This window comes from Zeugodacus cucurbitae, chromosome 6 (assembly GCF_028554725.1).
Source record: "Zeugodacus cucurbitae isolate PBARC_wt_2022May chromosome 6, idZeuCucr1.2, whole genome shotgun sequence".
NCBI classification, from domain to species: Eukaryota; Metazoa; Arthropoda; class Insecta; order Diptera; family Tephritidae; genus Zeugodacus; species Zeugodacus cucurbitae.
The window spans coordinates 63886017-63904572 of NC_071671.1; the positions used below are offsets into that span (position 1 = coordinate 63886017).

The following is an 18556-nucleotide window of genomic DNA, read 5'->3' on the forward strand; positions in this document are numbered from 1 at the left end:
TTATTTCCTTTTTGTTCTTGTAAATTGAGTACATTTACATTTACATTTACATTTAACATCTTTTTCTGCTGAGCTACTGCCCCAAGCAGCAACTACCTTGCAGCACTGTAATTACTCACAACAACAATTTTTAATATGTGCTGTGAATATTGGTGTTGTTGTTTTGATACACAACTTGCGCCTGCCTTAAACTTATTAAGTTAATTAGCAGTACAGTGGCTTGTATATATGTATGTATGTAATGGAGTGCATATACTCTACTGCTGAACCAACTGGACACCATCTATTGGAAAGTAAAGCATATAAAGAATACGAATATATGCGAAGAAGTAACTCGCAACAGTAAATTAATTTGGCAGCAGCTGGCGGCCAGCAAAAAACATGTGCAGCAAAGTGTAAAGTATCAATGGAAAAATTGAGGAAAGTCAATAAAATGCAAAAAAAAAAATAAAAACTCCAACGAAGACAAATTCAATACTGCACTCATTACAAGCACACACAATCGCAAATAACTGAATTTTCACTCCCTCCTTCACTACACATTTAAAATATTTTGCAATTCTAATTTATACTTTTTGTACTTACTAACTTCGTACACTTGTTCTTCGTTTCGCCCGCTTTAGGTGCCGGAACGTGTGCGCGCCATGAATGCCAGCATCAAACTTTTGCTCATTGTACGCGAACCGGTGACAAGGGCCATTTCTGATTACACACAATTACGAAGTCACGCGGCCACGGCCACGTTGCCGCTAGCCGATGCAGCGCCACCAACGCCAGCGCCAGCCAAATACAACAGCGCCAACAGCTATCAAAGGCGACGTGGACGCGCCATCGACGCGGCTGGCTCTGGCTATGGACCGGGCTATACACAGCAACAGCAGCAGCTGCGCGCTTCACAGCATATGGCGCTGTATGGCAGCAAAGCGAGCAAATCCTATGCAGCGGCACAAGTGTATGATCATGCAATTGGAGGCGGCGGTGGTGTGGATGCTGAGGGTGGCGGCGCGTCACGGAATCATCACGGTGAATCCTCCTATACGACCGCGCCAACGACTGGCTCAGCGGCCGCCGCCGCAGCAGCAGCAGCGCAAATTGCAAGCAAGTAAGTGCCGACAAATAAATGTGGAAGTGCAAATTTGCATGTATCTGTATATGTATAAGTGTGTGTGTTCCGGTTGCGGCGCCAAAGTGTATGCTATGAAAACAGTAATAAAATGTTGCAAAGAAAAGGAAGTGTGTGCTCATACCGTCTATTTTGCATACAAATGAAATGTAAAACGTTAGAAAATTGTAAAAACTCCGCACGGCAAGCATTGGTTAGACCGCGCCACAGTGGTATGTGCTGTAACAAGTTACTTACGTTTACGTTCTGAATCAACTAAATGAATTGAGCAGACGCGACTTTCATTTTAATTTGTTAATTCAATAAAATAAGTGCGCGTCCTGTTGGCGTTCAATTTAAATTGAGCGAAAACAGAAATGCTTTCTGACTAGATAACTGCGTATGCAAATTGAAAGGGCACACCATGGCGTATACGTAATCACACTCATAGTAGCAGTACGGAACATAAATATAGTATTATTTGTATATTTATATGAAACTTAATTATATAAATACTTAATTAAACACTTATTCCTTTCACTCTCTCTCTCTTTCACACTCAAACTCTCTTTGTTTGTATTTCATAGATCATTCGAGGAGCTCGCCATATTCCCCAATGGCACGGTTAATGAGTCCTATCGTCCGCTAACCATATCTCTATATCATTTGCATTTGCATCGTTGGTTGGAAGTCTTCCCGCGTGAGCAATTACTCGTTGTCAATGGTGATCGATTAATTGAGGACCCCGTTTCGCAATTGAAGCGCATCGAAACGTTCTTAGGTAAGTCGTTAGTTAGCAACGGCGCACACACCACTCACTACTATACACAAATCTATAAATATATATATGTATATATAATAGTCTACTCCCTGCCTACATAATTACTTCCTGTCTGCCACCGTGTGTCTATGTGTGTGTATGTCTGCTGTTGATACATTTCGCTAATTGTGTTGCCCTAATTTGATTAAAATGTATTGAAAGCATGTGCAGACTCTCATACACATATATATATCGTTATTATACATGAGTACGTGTTTTCATTAAATACTTGTAGTGTTGGTATATTGGCACGTTCTAAGCGCCCTTATGGCTGACAGCACGTGATTACTTCGCAATGGCATTCGTAGTAAATAATAGGCGATGCTGGTTGTGGGGCAGCAGTAACATCCAGCAACTCACACCAATTCAGTTACTTAGCTAATACGATTCAATGATTTGGAATGTCACATGGATTTATTTTCGTCTCTGCACATCTGCATATACTCGCTACAGAATTATATTGTTGGGACAGTAATGCAGTATATTCAGTCAGTCAGTCTGTGTCAGATATGTACAGCAGAAAAAAGTAACGAGTATCAATAGCACTTCAAGGTCTTTGAAGTTTAAATTTCACTTAATGAATAGTTATTAAAGCAGAACAATACTTTAGAAAGGTATATGAATGTTAGTGGTATATTTAGTAAAATTATACTATAAATTCTGTCAAATAATTACCCGGAAATTCTCATATTAGTTAGTAATTAAAAAAATTAAAATTGGTTTGTGTGGAATTTTGTGTTTCAAACGAAATTTCTTGTGTCAAAACGTTGAAATGTTGGAGAAAACATTTGTTGATTCAACCATGTCGAAAACTATAGTTTACAATTGGTATAAATTCTTCAAAGAGAGACATATAAAAATCGCAACGCACACAAAAGATTGACTTGTTCCTAATGACGCCGTAAAGAAACTAGATGACACATAGCAATAGAAATTGACGGAATAGTGGCTGACAGTTGTGCCAACCTGGGAAAAAAAATTGGAAATATTCTCAGTGGAAAAATTTAAAATGAGAATTTACGGGAACTTATTTGACTGAAGTATTCAGAATTCAGAGTTTTCACATATCAATATTATATATTTTTTATCATACATTCTTGAATCATTATAAAATAAACCCGAAAAGATAGACTAAGTTCGAATGTAACTGAACACCATTTTGCGAGTTCTAATATTTGATATATGAGAAAATTAAAAGTAAAGATATAGTACATGTAATGATTGACCATTTTTGGCAACGAAAAAAATTATTAGAAGAAAAATTTAAATTCTATAAAATATCTGATAAATATTCCTATATTTTCGATAAAAAATAATAATCTATAGGCACAGGACCTCCTTCAGTATCTGAGGTCTTGAAAAGTTATAGTCCGAATTCGACAATTCTTAGATGAATGCAGTATATATATAGCAAAGTGAGCAAATTAGTTGGCATCCAGCTTATTTTTGAAGTTTGTCAACCGATTTCAACCATAGTCGAAATATAATATTAGGAAGAAGTTTTAAGTAAAAAATTCGTCGATTTATACATCAAATTAGACTTTTTAAACTTATGAAATGACATTGGAAGATATAATTAATCGATAAATTATAGACATTATCGAAAAGTGACTCAATTTGACATTTGAAGATATAATGAATCGATAAATTATAGACATTATCGAAAAGAGACTCAATTTGATTTTGTAGAAGTTGAGAAAGAAGTCTACTACTTAAACTATACTACACTTTTAAGAATAGATTATAAAGATTCGTTTATAATGGTTGGGGATAAATCGCTCATTTATTTGAATAGTGTCACAACTCAAAAAAGTCGATTTTTCAGGAGAGCGATTTAAAGTTTTCAATTGTCTCTTATTTAGCAAATATAGAAAAATGCCATCAGTTTATTGACAAATCTAGTGGCCTGTAATATATTATATACGATGGTGAGTATAAATGGTCCAAATAGGGTGTTTTTCTAAATAATAAATGCTTTTTCTTGGGCATAAATGTGACCCACTTTGAATTATGTCGTTATTTGTGAAAAATGAGTTTTGAGTTATGACACTATTCAAGTAAATGAGCGAAATAATTAAATAAATATTATACTTATTTCACACGATTTGATGTCTGATTAATGCGCTAGAATTCTTATAGCACCTTCATTACAACTAACCATTAAATGTAAATTAGAAGTGTACCTTTTTGCTTTTCTAATTCTGATTAACGTGTTTCCTGGTAACAAATAACTTGCTCGCGGCAATGAATGTAGACGACAGACTCATAATCATTAATAAATCTCATCTCCGTTATATGATAATATAATACAAATTCCACAAACATTACACACATAAGCATACACAGTTCACAGTCCATTTAGGCAGTGTGGTGTAACAATCAATCAGTCAAATGCAGCAGTACTCAGGTGCATGAATGTAAGTATTCATGTGTGTCATCCCAAATTAACTCTCAACAATGCAAGTCAGAGATCTAATTGAGCATATTTTAATAGTAAATTTTCATTATATTGTACATATGGACAATTATGCATTTGTGTTGTTGCATAATAGACATTAATTTTGCATGCCAGTTGTTGTTGTTATTGTCTGAGAAGTCAAGATATCATAATTGGTTATGGCTTTGTAACGTGGACAAAGGTAGCAAAGTGCTAATCCATCACGAGATTGCTTTTATATGCATATACATAGATATATGTAGAATGTAGTATGTAAACAATTTGCTCTGGAAATATGTGGGGAGTTATTTACTTGTGTTTAATTAGAAAAAGTAAAGAGTTGTTTATTCGATTCACTACTCGCTTCGCTACTGGTATATCGAAGGCAGATATTACGAGATGTGTTCAAAAAATAATGGGAATTTCCAACTGTCAACATTTTTATACTCTCGCAACAAAAGTTGCTAAGAGAGTATTATAGTTGTATTATAGTATTAACGGTTGTTTGTAAGTCCTAAAACTAAACGAGTTAGATATAAGGTTATATATACCAAAGTGATCAGGGTGACGAGTAAAGTTCAAATCCGGATGTCTGTCCGTCTGTCCGTCCGTGCAAGCTGTAACTTAAATAAAAATTGAGATATCTTAATGAAACTTGAAACATGTGTTCCTTGGCTCCATAAGAAGGTTAAGTTCGTTGGGCGGAATCGGACCACTGCCACGCCCACAAAATGGCGATAACCAAAAACACATAAAGAGCTATAACTAAGCCATAAATACAGTTATGAAAATAAAATTTTGGAACATACGATCGCATTAGGGAGAGGCACATTTGAATGTATTTTTTTTGGAAAAGTGGGCGTGACCCCGCTCTCAAATAGGTTTTTTGTATATATCTTGCAAACCAATAAAGCTATATAAACCAAACTTTCTGCAGTCGTTTCTTCCGGCCGTTTCCTTATACAGTCTAAAAATGAAAGAAATCGGTTAATAACCACGCCCACCTCCCATACAAAGGTTAGGTTGAAAATTACTAAAAGTGGGTTAACTCACTAACGAAAAACGTCAGAAACACTAAACTTCACATAAGAAATGGCAGATGGAAGCTGCACTCAGATTTTTTCACAAAATGGGAAATGACCGTGGCATCGCCCACTTATGGGTCAAAAACCATATCTCAAGAACTACTCTACCGATTTCAATGAAATTCGGTATATAACACGTTCTTGACACCCTGATAACACTGGTGCAATATGGGCGAAATCGGTTCACAACTACGCCTACTTCCCATATAACTCAATTTTGAATTTCATCTGATTCTTTCACTGTATAATGTATACATAAGGAACCGATGAAAATAGCGAAATAAAACTTTACACAAATCTGTATTTGAACTGTGACATCACTTGTGGAAAAATTGTCAAAATGGGACCATGACTTTTCAAGGCCCCTGATATCAAACATGAAGAACTCAGTGCGTAAGGATAATTTTTCACCGAAAATATAGGTAAATCTCTAAATAAATTGCGAGAGTATAAAATGTTCGGTTGCACCTGAACTTAGCCTTTCCTTACTTGTTTTTTTATTTTTTACAATTTAAGGTGAGGTTAGGTGTGTTTTTCTGCGCATATTTCGTGATTTTCGTTTGTTAGAAGCTCACACTTCGTTGCGTGTTCGTGAATTCTTGCCAAAAAAAAAAAAATACTCTAACGATGCCACAGCCTCCATATTCGCAAGGTATTTGCTGTCTGTGTATTTTCCTATTTCTAAAAATAAAGAAAATCTTAAAGGACAGACGTTTCAGCAGCACACGAGTTAACGCTGAAAGTGTCAAAAGCTATTCCAAAAATGTAGTATGAGTAGTGTTTCGACAATTGGAAGAATCACTGGCATAAGTGAATAATATCGAATGGGGACTATTTTGAAGTCGACAACGTTAATGTAGACGAATAAATTAGTTACTTTTCAAAAAACCAAAATTCCCGTTATTTTTTGAACACACCGTATATGCCTCTATTTAGGCCTCTACGTAGATAGATATATGTAAATGTATCATTCTGGAAACTATTCGTAGAAAATGATACAAAAAATGGTTTAATATTTTGTTAGGGCATTTTTTTAACATTTCAATGCTCACTAACCGAAACCTTACTCCACATACTTTACATATGTTTCTCATACCTGCAGCATGAATGCACACATTTTTACTCCACAAATACCACAAAAAGCTCGCAATTAACTTTTCTACTGTTTCACATTGCGAAAAAGAAAAGGAAACCGCAACTAACTTCATGCATTTTTTTCATTCTTCCTTCCTTGCATACAATTATTACGGACTACTGCAATGCTGACACTTTTACATGCGCCGCTGTGGCTTGCACCGTTACCTGCTGCTACTACTGCCAACTGCAACGCATTAAATTTTCATATTGCGGCTGCTGCAATTACTTACCTTACATCGGATGGTCGCACAACTGCAACGCGACTTCACATGGCGCATCAAAAACCAACAAAAACAACACACTGTGAACACCATGAATGCCACATAAAGGCATTGAGCATCGTGTGACCAACAGTCATTTCTACTTCAACGAGACAAAAGGCTTCTACTGTTTAAGGTATGACAGCGGTGACCGATGCCTGCGCGAAACGAAGGGACGCAAGCATCCACATGTTGATCCTGTGGTCGTGTCCAAATTGCGAAAATTCTTTGCCGAACATAATCAACGATTCTATGAATTGGTTGGTGAGGATCTTGGCTGGCCGGAAGAGTAGGCGGGCGGCGACGCTGGTTGCATGCAAACACACACACACAAGAAGAACAACAAAAACAACTAAAAGAGACACAGTGTAGTTGTATGTGTGTACATGGTTATGGGTCTATAAAGCAATTGCAGGACAATCGCTTGAAGACTAGTAACACATACACACACGCATACACACTTATAGTGTCTCCAATATGCGGTGCTGTGAGGTGTGTGAAAGTGAAGGAGCGCCATCTGTAAACGACCACAAAGCGACCAGTGTAACAATGGGTGACCAACAGTAGCTGTAATTGAGAATTAAGGACTGATGGGAAAAACAAATTTCAGTTACATAATTAATTTTAATACACACACACTCATGTATATTTTTCGATTTTTCGCAGGTATGTAAATTACACAAACACACACTCATATATACATAGACATAAACTACATACTTTTAATGATGTATAATTCTAAGCTTAAGTCGCGTTCTCATAGTGATTGATACTAAGCGTTCGTCAAACACAAACCAACTAGTTGCAGCATTAAGTTTAAACTTTAAGTATTTCTTTTAAGCGAAAGTCTGCATGTGGTTGTATATATATATATACAGCTGTGTATATGCATGTAGTATACATTTAGGCTGATGTTGTTATGTTATGACTGTACTAGAGTGTCAGTATGTGTGTGTATGCGGGTGCTTATGTGTTAACGATATCCTGTCGACGAGCGTGTTAACTCTGTGCAATGAAGTTTTGTTCGGTGGAGGAAATTGTATTATTTCGCATAGATAGAGAAAAAAATAACTCTCATATGCCTATGCATGTGTGTATATGTTTTTTCGGATTTTTTTTCGGCATAAGCGAAAAACAGAAATGAAATATGATTTCCAGTATAAAAACTAAAATGCGAAGAAATATAATACTTTTGTTTAATACTTTAACAATTTGACAGTAGTATTTTAGAAATATGTTTACTCTTCTGAGTAGGTAGGAGGTAGTCAGAGACAAAATTAGAATTTTCAGTAATTTTTGTTTTTGCTATTAAATCATGTTATTTTACAAAAGTAATAATATGGCATATATTTTTACTTGAAGTCACGAAAATTTGAAAAAAAAAATTATAATTTCTAAAGCTATAGCAGTTTGTGTTGACCCAGTTCCAAAAAAAAGGTCCGTGCAGTGACTATCAAAAGTCCTTGGGGATTAATCTAAAATCGATAAGAAAAAAAAATGTTATAAATAGATAATTCTGCGTCAAAATTAACAAAATGGTGGCCTCAGGAAGTCTTTTCTAAATTTTTGGGAAAAAATCTATTGGTCTTAAAAAAATGAAATTAAAAAAAATCATTCGATCAGGCTTGAGTTTATTATGTATCCTAAAAGCTGTCATCAAGCAAACAGTCGGCGCACTCGCGTCTTGGCTCCCACGTCACTGTTGACAGTCATAACTTTGAAGTTGTAGATAATTTCGTCTACCTGGGAACCAGCATTAACAGCAATAACAATGTCAGCCTCGAAATCCAGCGCAGAATCACTCTTGCCAACAGGTGCTACTATGGACTAAGTAGGCAATTGAACAGTAAGGTCCTCTCTCGACGAACCAAAATCAAACTCTACAAGTCGCTTATCATTCCCATCCTACTTTATGATGCAGAAGCGCAGATGATGTCAACATCAGATGAGATGACACTAGGGGTTTTGCGCAAGATTTATGGTCCTCAGAACATTGGCAACGGCGAATACCGCAGACGATGGAATGACGACGGGTACGGGTTATACGACGACATTGACATATGTAGTTCAGCGAATAAAAAGACAACGGCTACGCTGGCTAGGTCATGATGTCCGAATGGACGAAAACACTCCAGCTCTGAAAGTGTTCGATGCAGTACTCGCCGGAGGAAGCCGAGGAAGGGGAAGGCCTCCACTCCGTTGGAGGGACCAGGTGGAGAGCGACCTGGTTACACTTGGAATCTCCAACGGGCGCCGAACTGCGAAGGAAAGAGAGGAATGGCGCGCTCTCATCGATTCGGCTATAACCGACTAAACGGTTGAACGCCAATCACACACATACAAAAGCTGTATAAATTTCATAAAAATCTGCTGAGCAGTTTTCGAGTTACAGTTGTCACCAGTTAAAAAAAAATAGCACCGAGACACCGGTTGCTTGCAGCTTTCGCTAACTATATGTTTCTGAGCACTTTGGAGTGCCCGAGCGTTTTTGTTATTTGTCGAATAACTCGAAAAGTAATTATCGAACCAACTTCACATTTTCAGAGAATGTTTTCAAGATTTTACACTTAACGAAAAAGAAAAATTTTTTTTTTTTGAAAATCATGAGTACCCCTAACCCCTTAACGTAAAATTCACCATTTACATTCTATTGGGCAACAAAATTATTAATACAAATTTTTCAATGCGTATTTTCCGGTTAATTTTTTTGTAGGTAAAATTTCTTAAGACTGTTTTTGATTTTTTTGAGGAAAATCTTCATCTCATTCTTGATAATTCACCTTCATTATAATTCTTGCTTAGCTAATGTTATGTATTTTACCTTTTAAGTCCTGAAAAAGTTATCTCATAACCGACTCTAATAAAAATCTATAAGGATTACGAATCAAAGTATTGTCAAAGTTTTAGATAATTGGATATTATAATTTTGTATACTATATAAGATGATCTCATATTCGTTTCTTCAAAAAAAATGTATTTGGAAATTTTTTTAATAATACTGCATATTTTAATACCACATCTAGACAATCTTGGCCAAGAATAACCTATCTTTGGAACATTAGTTTTCATGGCAATAAGGATGACTAAGGAATAATATAATAACTAATGTCTAAAACCTTTAATTGAAATCAAAAATCAATATTATCTGACGGACATAATTAACTATTATTAAACAATATTATTTAAATTGTTTCTGAAATGATATCCAATCATATGCGGATTTGACGAGAACTCAAATAATCTAAATTGTCATATTTAAAGTGGTAGCACACCTGAACCTGTTCTCTTGGCCCTCTACCATCTGAAAAATGTTACTGTCTGTTTGTTTTTTAACACCCCAAGGCACTATTGTTTTTTCAAAATTTTAAAATTTTAGATGGATGGTTAACGTTACCCTTATTGGGACCTTTTACTAACCAATTTATATCAATAAATGGTTCTACCATCCCACGAATCTCACTGGAAAGAGTCCATACTTTTACCCAGCCAAGAACTGACAAATCAGTGGTATTCTTTAGAATTATTCAAAACATTTTCTACTGCTACAACAATAAAAACAACCAATTTTGTGGAAGTAGGTCATGTAAATCATCCAAGCTTATCAAGCAACTACAATCAAACAACAGTGAATAGTTGACTTTTTTCTTTCAAATTAATAAAAATTAAGGACTTTAACCTTAGTACCAGAGACCACATGATCAAAGTCACATTTAAAAAAAAATTATTTTGATATAAAAAATTGGTTTTGTATTCTTTACTTTAAAATCCGATTCTCGTCGGTTTGAGTGATTCTCATATATGTAATAAAGAAATATTATATACATGCACATACCCACACATATATAAATGCAAAGGAAAAACTGCAGATAATCGCGATAAAAAGGCAAGTTGCTGCAACACTTCAAAGGTGTTGCTAACGCTCTCGAAGGATTGGCGTATACAAATGACTGTATGTAGAAGATATTCAAGAATATCAGTGATGAGTGTGCGAGTGAGTGAGAATGAATATGCATATCTCTTAATATATACATAGGTAAGTAGATGAATGTTGCGAATGCAATAAGAAACCGTTATATTCATTTTATGTTGCGCGAAACTGATTTTTACACGTCAAAACGAAATCGCATAAATGCAATAGAGAAAACGCAGCAAAAAAATGTGGAAACCTAAAGCATATATAGCACATGTTGCGAAATATAATTTATACAGTCGTCAGACATGCGAGGTTATATAACCATATACATACATATATACAAAATACTTGTTGTGTGTTAGCAATATAAAGTGTACGAGGTGAGAAATCGTGTGCGAAAAACATAATTTATGTAACCAGATTTATCAAAATCGAGACATATACATATCTACAAAATACTCGTATACTCCTTTGAGACTTCACTAATGCAAACATATCGCAAAAGCAAAAGCAAACATATCAAATTCAAATGAATGAAAAAAAGTCTAAAACAAAAGTTATGTGAAAGTCCAATATATATCATAAACGTATACACATATACATGCATACATATATATGTGTGTTTGAGCAAAACTTTAAGCATAAGCATACTACAAATCGAGCGTAGACATAAAAATTAAACACAAAATTTATAAAACGAAAATATTTAAAAGTACCAAAAAATATTCAACAACAATTTCGCAAATGTTATTACTCGAAAAAAGCAGACTAAAATATTTACAAATGAAAGAAAAAATGAAAGAAATGAAAAAGAGTGAAACATTTTTATCAAAATTATGAGAAAATATTTTTGAATAATTTTACTCATTGTATTTTCATTTAAATAATATTTTGCTTTTATTAAAAAAATATTTGGTTTAAAATTATCAAACCACCCACCAGTCATAATAACGGCACATATTTGGTTTATTTGACAAGCGTAACAGTGAATAATTGATGAAAGTGCATAAACAAAATTTTCATTTGAACTTTATGGTCACGGTTTGGTTAAATAATTGTAATTATTGGCGTGAAATACGAACTGGCAGCCACACATGTGTTAATGAAAGCAGCATTAGTGTGGTGAAATAATTTGAAAAATGTGTGACCCCGAAAATGTTGAAATATTTTATGTATATAATTTCTTAATTATTCATTGCGTTTCCATATGAAATTTATATGTGATATAACTTCAAATCCGAAAATATTTTCAGCAAATACAAAATAAACCATCAATTTTAATGTTATGGATATTTTACAAATTTAAAAAAATTAAATTTTAGTTATCTAATATCTATTAAGATTTGATTCTGATCCGTGAATGATATCACATTCACGATAAATGGTTAAAAAAATCTACTAACAGCATAACTTTTCGAAAATTTCATAAAAATGTATTTGTCGGCTCGTGAAATATATATAAATATGTCAGTTAAGCGATCTCAGATACTCATTGGTAAAGAAAATTCTCAAGATTTCGTCGTAATATTCTGTCATTGAATGATAAAAACTGTAAGCTTTGTCAAATATTAATTGGTTAAAGACAGAAGACCTAACTACTGCGGTGCCTGAGATCACGAATTACATTTGCTTGGCTTCAGGGATACATTTCCCGCTTTCGATCTTAGATTTTCATGTGTCACTTTCGTTTAAGAAAGCTTGAAAGTGAACATTTTATAGGGCATCAACGTCAAGCATCTATCATAAAATCGAATTACCCTCTTCATGAGAATCAATAAAAAGAGATCATGTAAGTTTTTGATTATCAATATACAAATATCTCCCTTCCGCCTTTTTGTCTTTTGAATTTCGCGGCTGTGTATAAAGCGCTACAAAGCTCGTATCTGCCAATACTATACATCTTTGAAAGGTCTTGATAAAACCTACAAAACGACGCTATGTACACCATGGATAAGCCAGCCGTGGGAAGACCTGTGACGACGAATACCGATCAAATCATGGAAAACATCGAGTTAGAACGGCATGTGGCATCTGGTGACATCGCCCAGGAGATGGGAGTTAGTCACCAAATCATTTTAAACCATCTGCGGAAGGCTGGATACACAAAAAAGCTTGATGTTTGGGTGCTCGACCCAGTATTGAAGCGGATGGTAACTGGCGACGAAAAATGGATCACATACGACAATATCAAGCGAAAACAATCGTTGTCGAAGGCCGGTTGAATCGTCCCAAATAGTGCCCAAGCTGGGATTGACAGCCAGGAAGGTTTTGCTGTGTGTTTGGTGGGATTGGAAGGGAATCGTTCACTATGAGTTGATCCCATATAGCCAGACGCTTAATTCTACCATCTACTGCGAACAACTGGACCGCTTGAAGCAGGCGATCGACCAAAAGCGTCCAGAATTGGCCAACAGGAAGGGTGTAGTGTTCCCCCAGGACAACGCCACACCACACACTTCGTTGATGGTTCGTCATAAGCTACGGGAGCTCGGATGGGAGGTTTTATCGCATCTACCATATAGCCCGGACATAGCGCCAAGTGAATACCACATGTTCCTGTCCATGGCGAACGCCCTTGGTGGTGTAAAGTTGAACGCAAAAGAGGCTCGTGAAAAGTAGCTGTCCGAGTTCTTCGCAAATAAGGAAAGGGCTTCTACGAGGGGGGTATAATGCAGTTGCCGTCTAGATGACAACAGATTATCGAACGAAAACAGTGCATATTTGAACTAAATCCGCTCACTGTAACACTTTTTATAAACCATTGAATAAAGAGCAAAAAAACGGAAGGGAGATATTTGCCAACCTAATATTTTTTTAGAATTTCAAGCAATTGTTAAGCGGTGCGTTGCTCTAGAGCTCTTCTAACCACTTGACTTAAATATTAAAAAAAACAGGCAATATTTTCATTTAATGTGTTTCTCGGATCAATACTTTATACATATATTTAGATCATCTTTGGATGTCAAACACTCGATCATTATTTAAGTTCAAGTTCGAGTTCGAACTCGGAATTCCTAAATTCATGAGACATCCCCACTCTATATACTAGAACATCACTTCTAATATGGCTATTTTTAATTAGTGTGGTATTCAAAGAGGAAGAGGACATTCTCATGAGGTGATCATACAAAAGCTTCTGTAAAGCCTTTGAGTGTAAAATGAGTTTGTTGTTGTGTAAGAGAAGATAAGCATTCAAATATACATAACCAAATTAAAAACACCAAATTTTTTATAAAAAATCCTTTTATATTTGCATTAAAATATTAATTTTTACAAAGTCGTGCTAAAATAAATAATGAGTAATATTTGTAAAAATAAAAGAACCCCCAAAAGCAATATAAATTATGTAATATTTTAAGTTAACCGAAAACTACAAAATCGACCTATTTATTTAGGAACAAAAATATATATAGAATATTCATTTGTATAAGCCCCGTGAACTTTTTATTAATTTTTATAACATAGAGTAGAAATTAATAAATAAGAAATTAGCGAAATACAGCAGATTAAATATTTTCGATTTACATATATTCTTTGTGATTTCTCGATCTTACTTTGTATGAAAATGCGAACCTATATACATAGAAACAGATATTATAAGGAGTGAAGAACTTTTTAAGCAACTAAATGTGATTTTTTAGCAAGTAAGTAAGTTAAAAGAAAATTAAAAAAAAAAAACATAAAATTATATGTAAATGTATTTAATTATTTATAGTGTGCATATTCTAAGCAAATGAAAGTTGTAAACGATAAAAATAAGTTAAAGTGGGTGAAGTACTTAAAAAATATGTGTGAAATATAGAGATAATTAAAGAGAGAATACGTGTGTGGAAGATAACGAGCGATAATTAATATAAAAATTTACAAAAATAGTTTAGTAAACACTAATTTAACTTAAGAAATTTACAAATAACTTGAAATCAAGCAATTAAGTATATTTTAGCGTTAAAGCCGCCTAAAAGTAGACGCAACGTATCGAAAAGCGTTAGTTGGGTTAGCGTTAGTTGCAACGCGGCTGAATATCTTCAAGCGCAACTTAATTAAAAGCAAAGCAGTCAAATTTACAAGCTTTGAAGCGACTACTGTTAAAAATGCAGTTAATTGAACCAAACAAAAAACATATCAAAATTTAGGCTGAATAAAAGGTGTGCATACATTTAGGATTAAAATCTAAAAAAAATCGTAGCGAAAATATAGGTAACTATTTAAAAGTAATGTTCAAACTTAGCATAGCACAATATATGATTAAGTTTAAGTTTTGGCATACTTTTTAGGCGTAAATATTTTAGCATTATTTGAGGTTCTGCATAGTTCTAGGTATATCTAGAAAACTAAAGTAACTATTATAATTAAAATGATAAAGCATGCGGTGGCAAGGTGAATTTAAAAATGGCATTATTATTTTTTTTTTATGAATAAAGAATTAAAAAATAATTAATTTGAAAAATCTCAACTAATAAATTAGTTTGCAAATGTGATAACTAAAAGTGAAATGAGATATCAAAATGCATTAATTGATGAATTGGATAACTAATTAGCTTTATGTAATGCAGAAAACTTCAAAAAATGTTTAATCTTTTTCCATACAAAACACATTATTTTAAATTAAATTTTTTTATTAATCAGAAAAATGTTTCTTTAATATTTTTTATTTATTGTCACCGCCTGCATATGCATACATATCAACATATAGAATTTAGAGCAATTTAGCTTTTAGCAAAAGAATTAAACTCAGCTTTTTTTGAGTGTGTACAATTTGTGACAAGCGAAACATATCAACCATGAAATCGATACATATCAATTGCCAATGGCAACAAATACCAACTATTTAAATAAGACCTAAATTATTAATAATATACATACGTATCTCTAATTATAATTAGTAACTCTAGTTATAATTTAGAAATAATTAAATGGCTTAGCATAATTTTTGACATAAAATTACTATAAAATGCAACATATCACTATAATTAAGTATTAAACTTTTTAAAAATTAAAAAAAAGCAAATTGTTTCAAATGTCTAGTCCAATCTAATTGTTATAAAAACTATTTGTTTAGGTTTTTTTTTTTGAAAACTAAAGTTGTAATTGATAAGATGATATATTTTTAGTTGCTCTTAAAGCAATAATGAAATTATTTTAAAATTTGAGATTTTATAGCTGTTATTAAATTAGCGAATTTGTTTTTATTTTAAGTCGAAAAAAAAAATATATTTTAAAACTGTTGAAAATAAAATTCAAAAAATAAAATATTTTTTTTTTTATTTAAGAATATTTTATTTAATTTCAAAATAAAATATTTTTTTTTTATTTAAGAATATTTTATTTAATTTCAATTACATTTTACAAATAAAATTTTTAAATTTATTATATTTTAGTTTTAATTTTTATTTTTATTTTTATTTTTATTTTATTTTATTTTATTTTATTTTATTTTATTTTATTTTATTTTATTTTATTTTATTTTATTTTATTTTATTTTATTTTATTTTATTTTATTTTATTTTATTTTATTTTATTTTATTTTATTTTATTTTATTTTATTTTATTTTATTTTATTTTATTTTATTTTATTTTATTTTATTTTATTTTATTTTATTTTATTTTATTTTATTTTATTTTATTTTATTTTATTTTATTTTATTTTATTTTATTTTATTTTATTTTATTTTATTTTATTTTATTTTATTTTATTTTATTTTATTTTATTTTATTTTATTTTATTTTATTTTATTTTATTTTATTTTATTTTATTTTATTTTATTTTATTTTATTTTATTTTATTTTATTTTATTTTATTTTATTTTATTTTATTTTATTTTATTTTATTTTATTTTATTTTATTTTATTTTATTTTATTTTATTTTATTTTATTTTATTTTATTTTATTTTATTTTATTTTATTTTATTTTATTTTATTTTATTTTATTTTATTTTATTTTATTTTATTTTATTTATTTTATTTTATTTTATTTTATTTTATTTAATTTAATTTAATTTAATTTAATTTAATTTAATTTAATTTAATTTAATTTAATTTAATTTGAATTAATTTAATTTAATTTAATTTATTTTATTTTATTTTATATGATTTCAAAGTAGTTTATGAACTATATATACTGACCTATACACACTGTATGTATATAAATGCTCCAAATAAGCCTGCAATACATTCTTGCATACTTTAATTAATTACTAATATATAGATAAAGTAAATACTTTGGTAGGCAATACAAAATAACCCAACTAATTATATAGACACACAATATATAGAAACAACGAAATTTAATTTTTTATAATTTTTATACATAAATAATAAAATTAGGTAAATAAAAAATATTTTGTAGTGAGAAAAACTAAAAAAATATATTTAATTGAAATATATAATAAAGAATTAACTATAAGATATAAGTGTATAGCTACTAATCATTATTTTCTAAAAATAAAAATATAACTTCTTTAAGTTTTGTTCTAAACTAAATGCTTTAAACTGTATCCTTATTTTCAACTAAAGTATGGAAAAAAAATAATATTATATATGTGAAACCAAATAAAAATTTTTGGCCGTTCTCAACTAAATAATATTTATGAGCATTCTCCAAAAAAAATACAAAAAATTTAATATAAATAATTGGTGTGCAAAATCTTCAACATTTTTAAGTATTAAAAGTATTAAATACAACTCAAAAACTTAATAAACTTAAACTTAACTTGAACTTCACTTTACTAAGGAATGAGCTAAGAACTAGTAACTAAAACTCAATCACAAAAAATATATAAAAAAATACTTTTTCTTTCGCTAAATAAACATACTCATACATACTTGCATACATACACATGTACATAGCAACACATAACAAACAAAAAAATCTCAACCAACATTCAACTAAATACTTTTTAAAGAAAGACGACTTTAAAGCGAAACTAGTAAATCTAAAAACCAAATATGTCTGTATGTGTGTTTTTCTCTCATATAATCGTATAAAGCTGAATGTTACTTCAAATAAGATTTCTTTTTCATATTCAAAGCAAAGATGCAGTAAGCATGCGTAAAATCTAAACTGTTATGTACCTAAAAAGATACAAAAAAAAAAAACAACCAAAAAAAAAAAAAGAATACAATTTTAATAATATAAGTTAAAAAAACAAAAAATGTAAAAAAAAAAATATAAAAATAAACAATTAAAAATTCCTTGCATTGATTCTCTTAACTTTAACAAGAAATTTCAACGTCTAACATTAGTTTAGCGCATATCAGAAAATAATATTAAAAAATAAAAAATACATTAAAACATACATATATATATTGAAAACTGTAAGCAAGTAATTACGAATGGCGAATAAATGTAATTTAAATTGTATGAAAATTAAGTGTTAATTTATTTTGTTGCTGTAAAATATGTGTATGGGTAAGTTTATAAACTAAATAATTACAAATAATATATTTTTATTAAGGGGTAGTCAGAGACAAGAAACAATTACAATTTTCAGTAATTTTTTTTTTTTGCTTTTAAAACATTTTATTTTACAAAAGTAAAATATCACTTGAAGTCACAAAAAATTGAAAAAAAATGTAATTTCCCAAGTTATAGCTTCTTGTGTTGATCCAGTCCCAAAAAATGGTCCTAGCGGTGACAGTCATAAGTCCTTGTAGATTCATCTAAAATGAATTGGATAAAAAAATTAGTTTTATAAATAGATAATTCTGGGCCGGATCGAAGTATTTTTCTTTTTTTTTTCAAAAATTTACAAATTTGGGACGTGAGGAAATTTTTTTCTAGATTTTCGGGAAAAAATCGACA

At 31.3% G+C, this 18556-nt stretch overlaps 1 protein-coding gene across 1 annotated transcript in view; it reads left to right on the forward strand.

Moving 5' to 3' along the window:
* LOC105209397 (uncharacterized) overlaps positions 1-8663 on the forward strand; it is a 187054-nt gene extending 178391 nt beyond the window's left edge. The window contains exons 7-9 of the mRNA XM_029038455.2: positions 624-1102; positions 1690-1883; positions 6911-8663. Of these exons, the coding sequence (XP_028894288.2) occupies positions 624-1102; positions 1690-1883; positions 6911-7134 (897 nt within the window). The 3' untranslated portion in view covers positions 7135-8663. The remainder of the gene's footprint in view (positions 1-623; positions 1103-1689; positions 1884-6910) is intronic.
* Positions 8664-18556: the final 9893 nt, after the last annotated feature.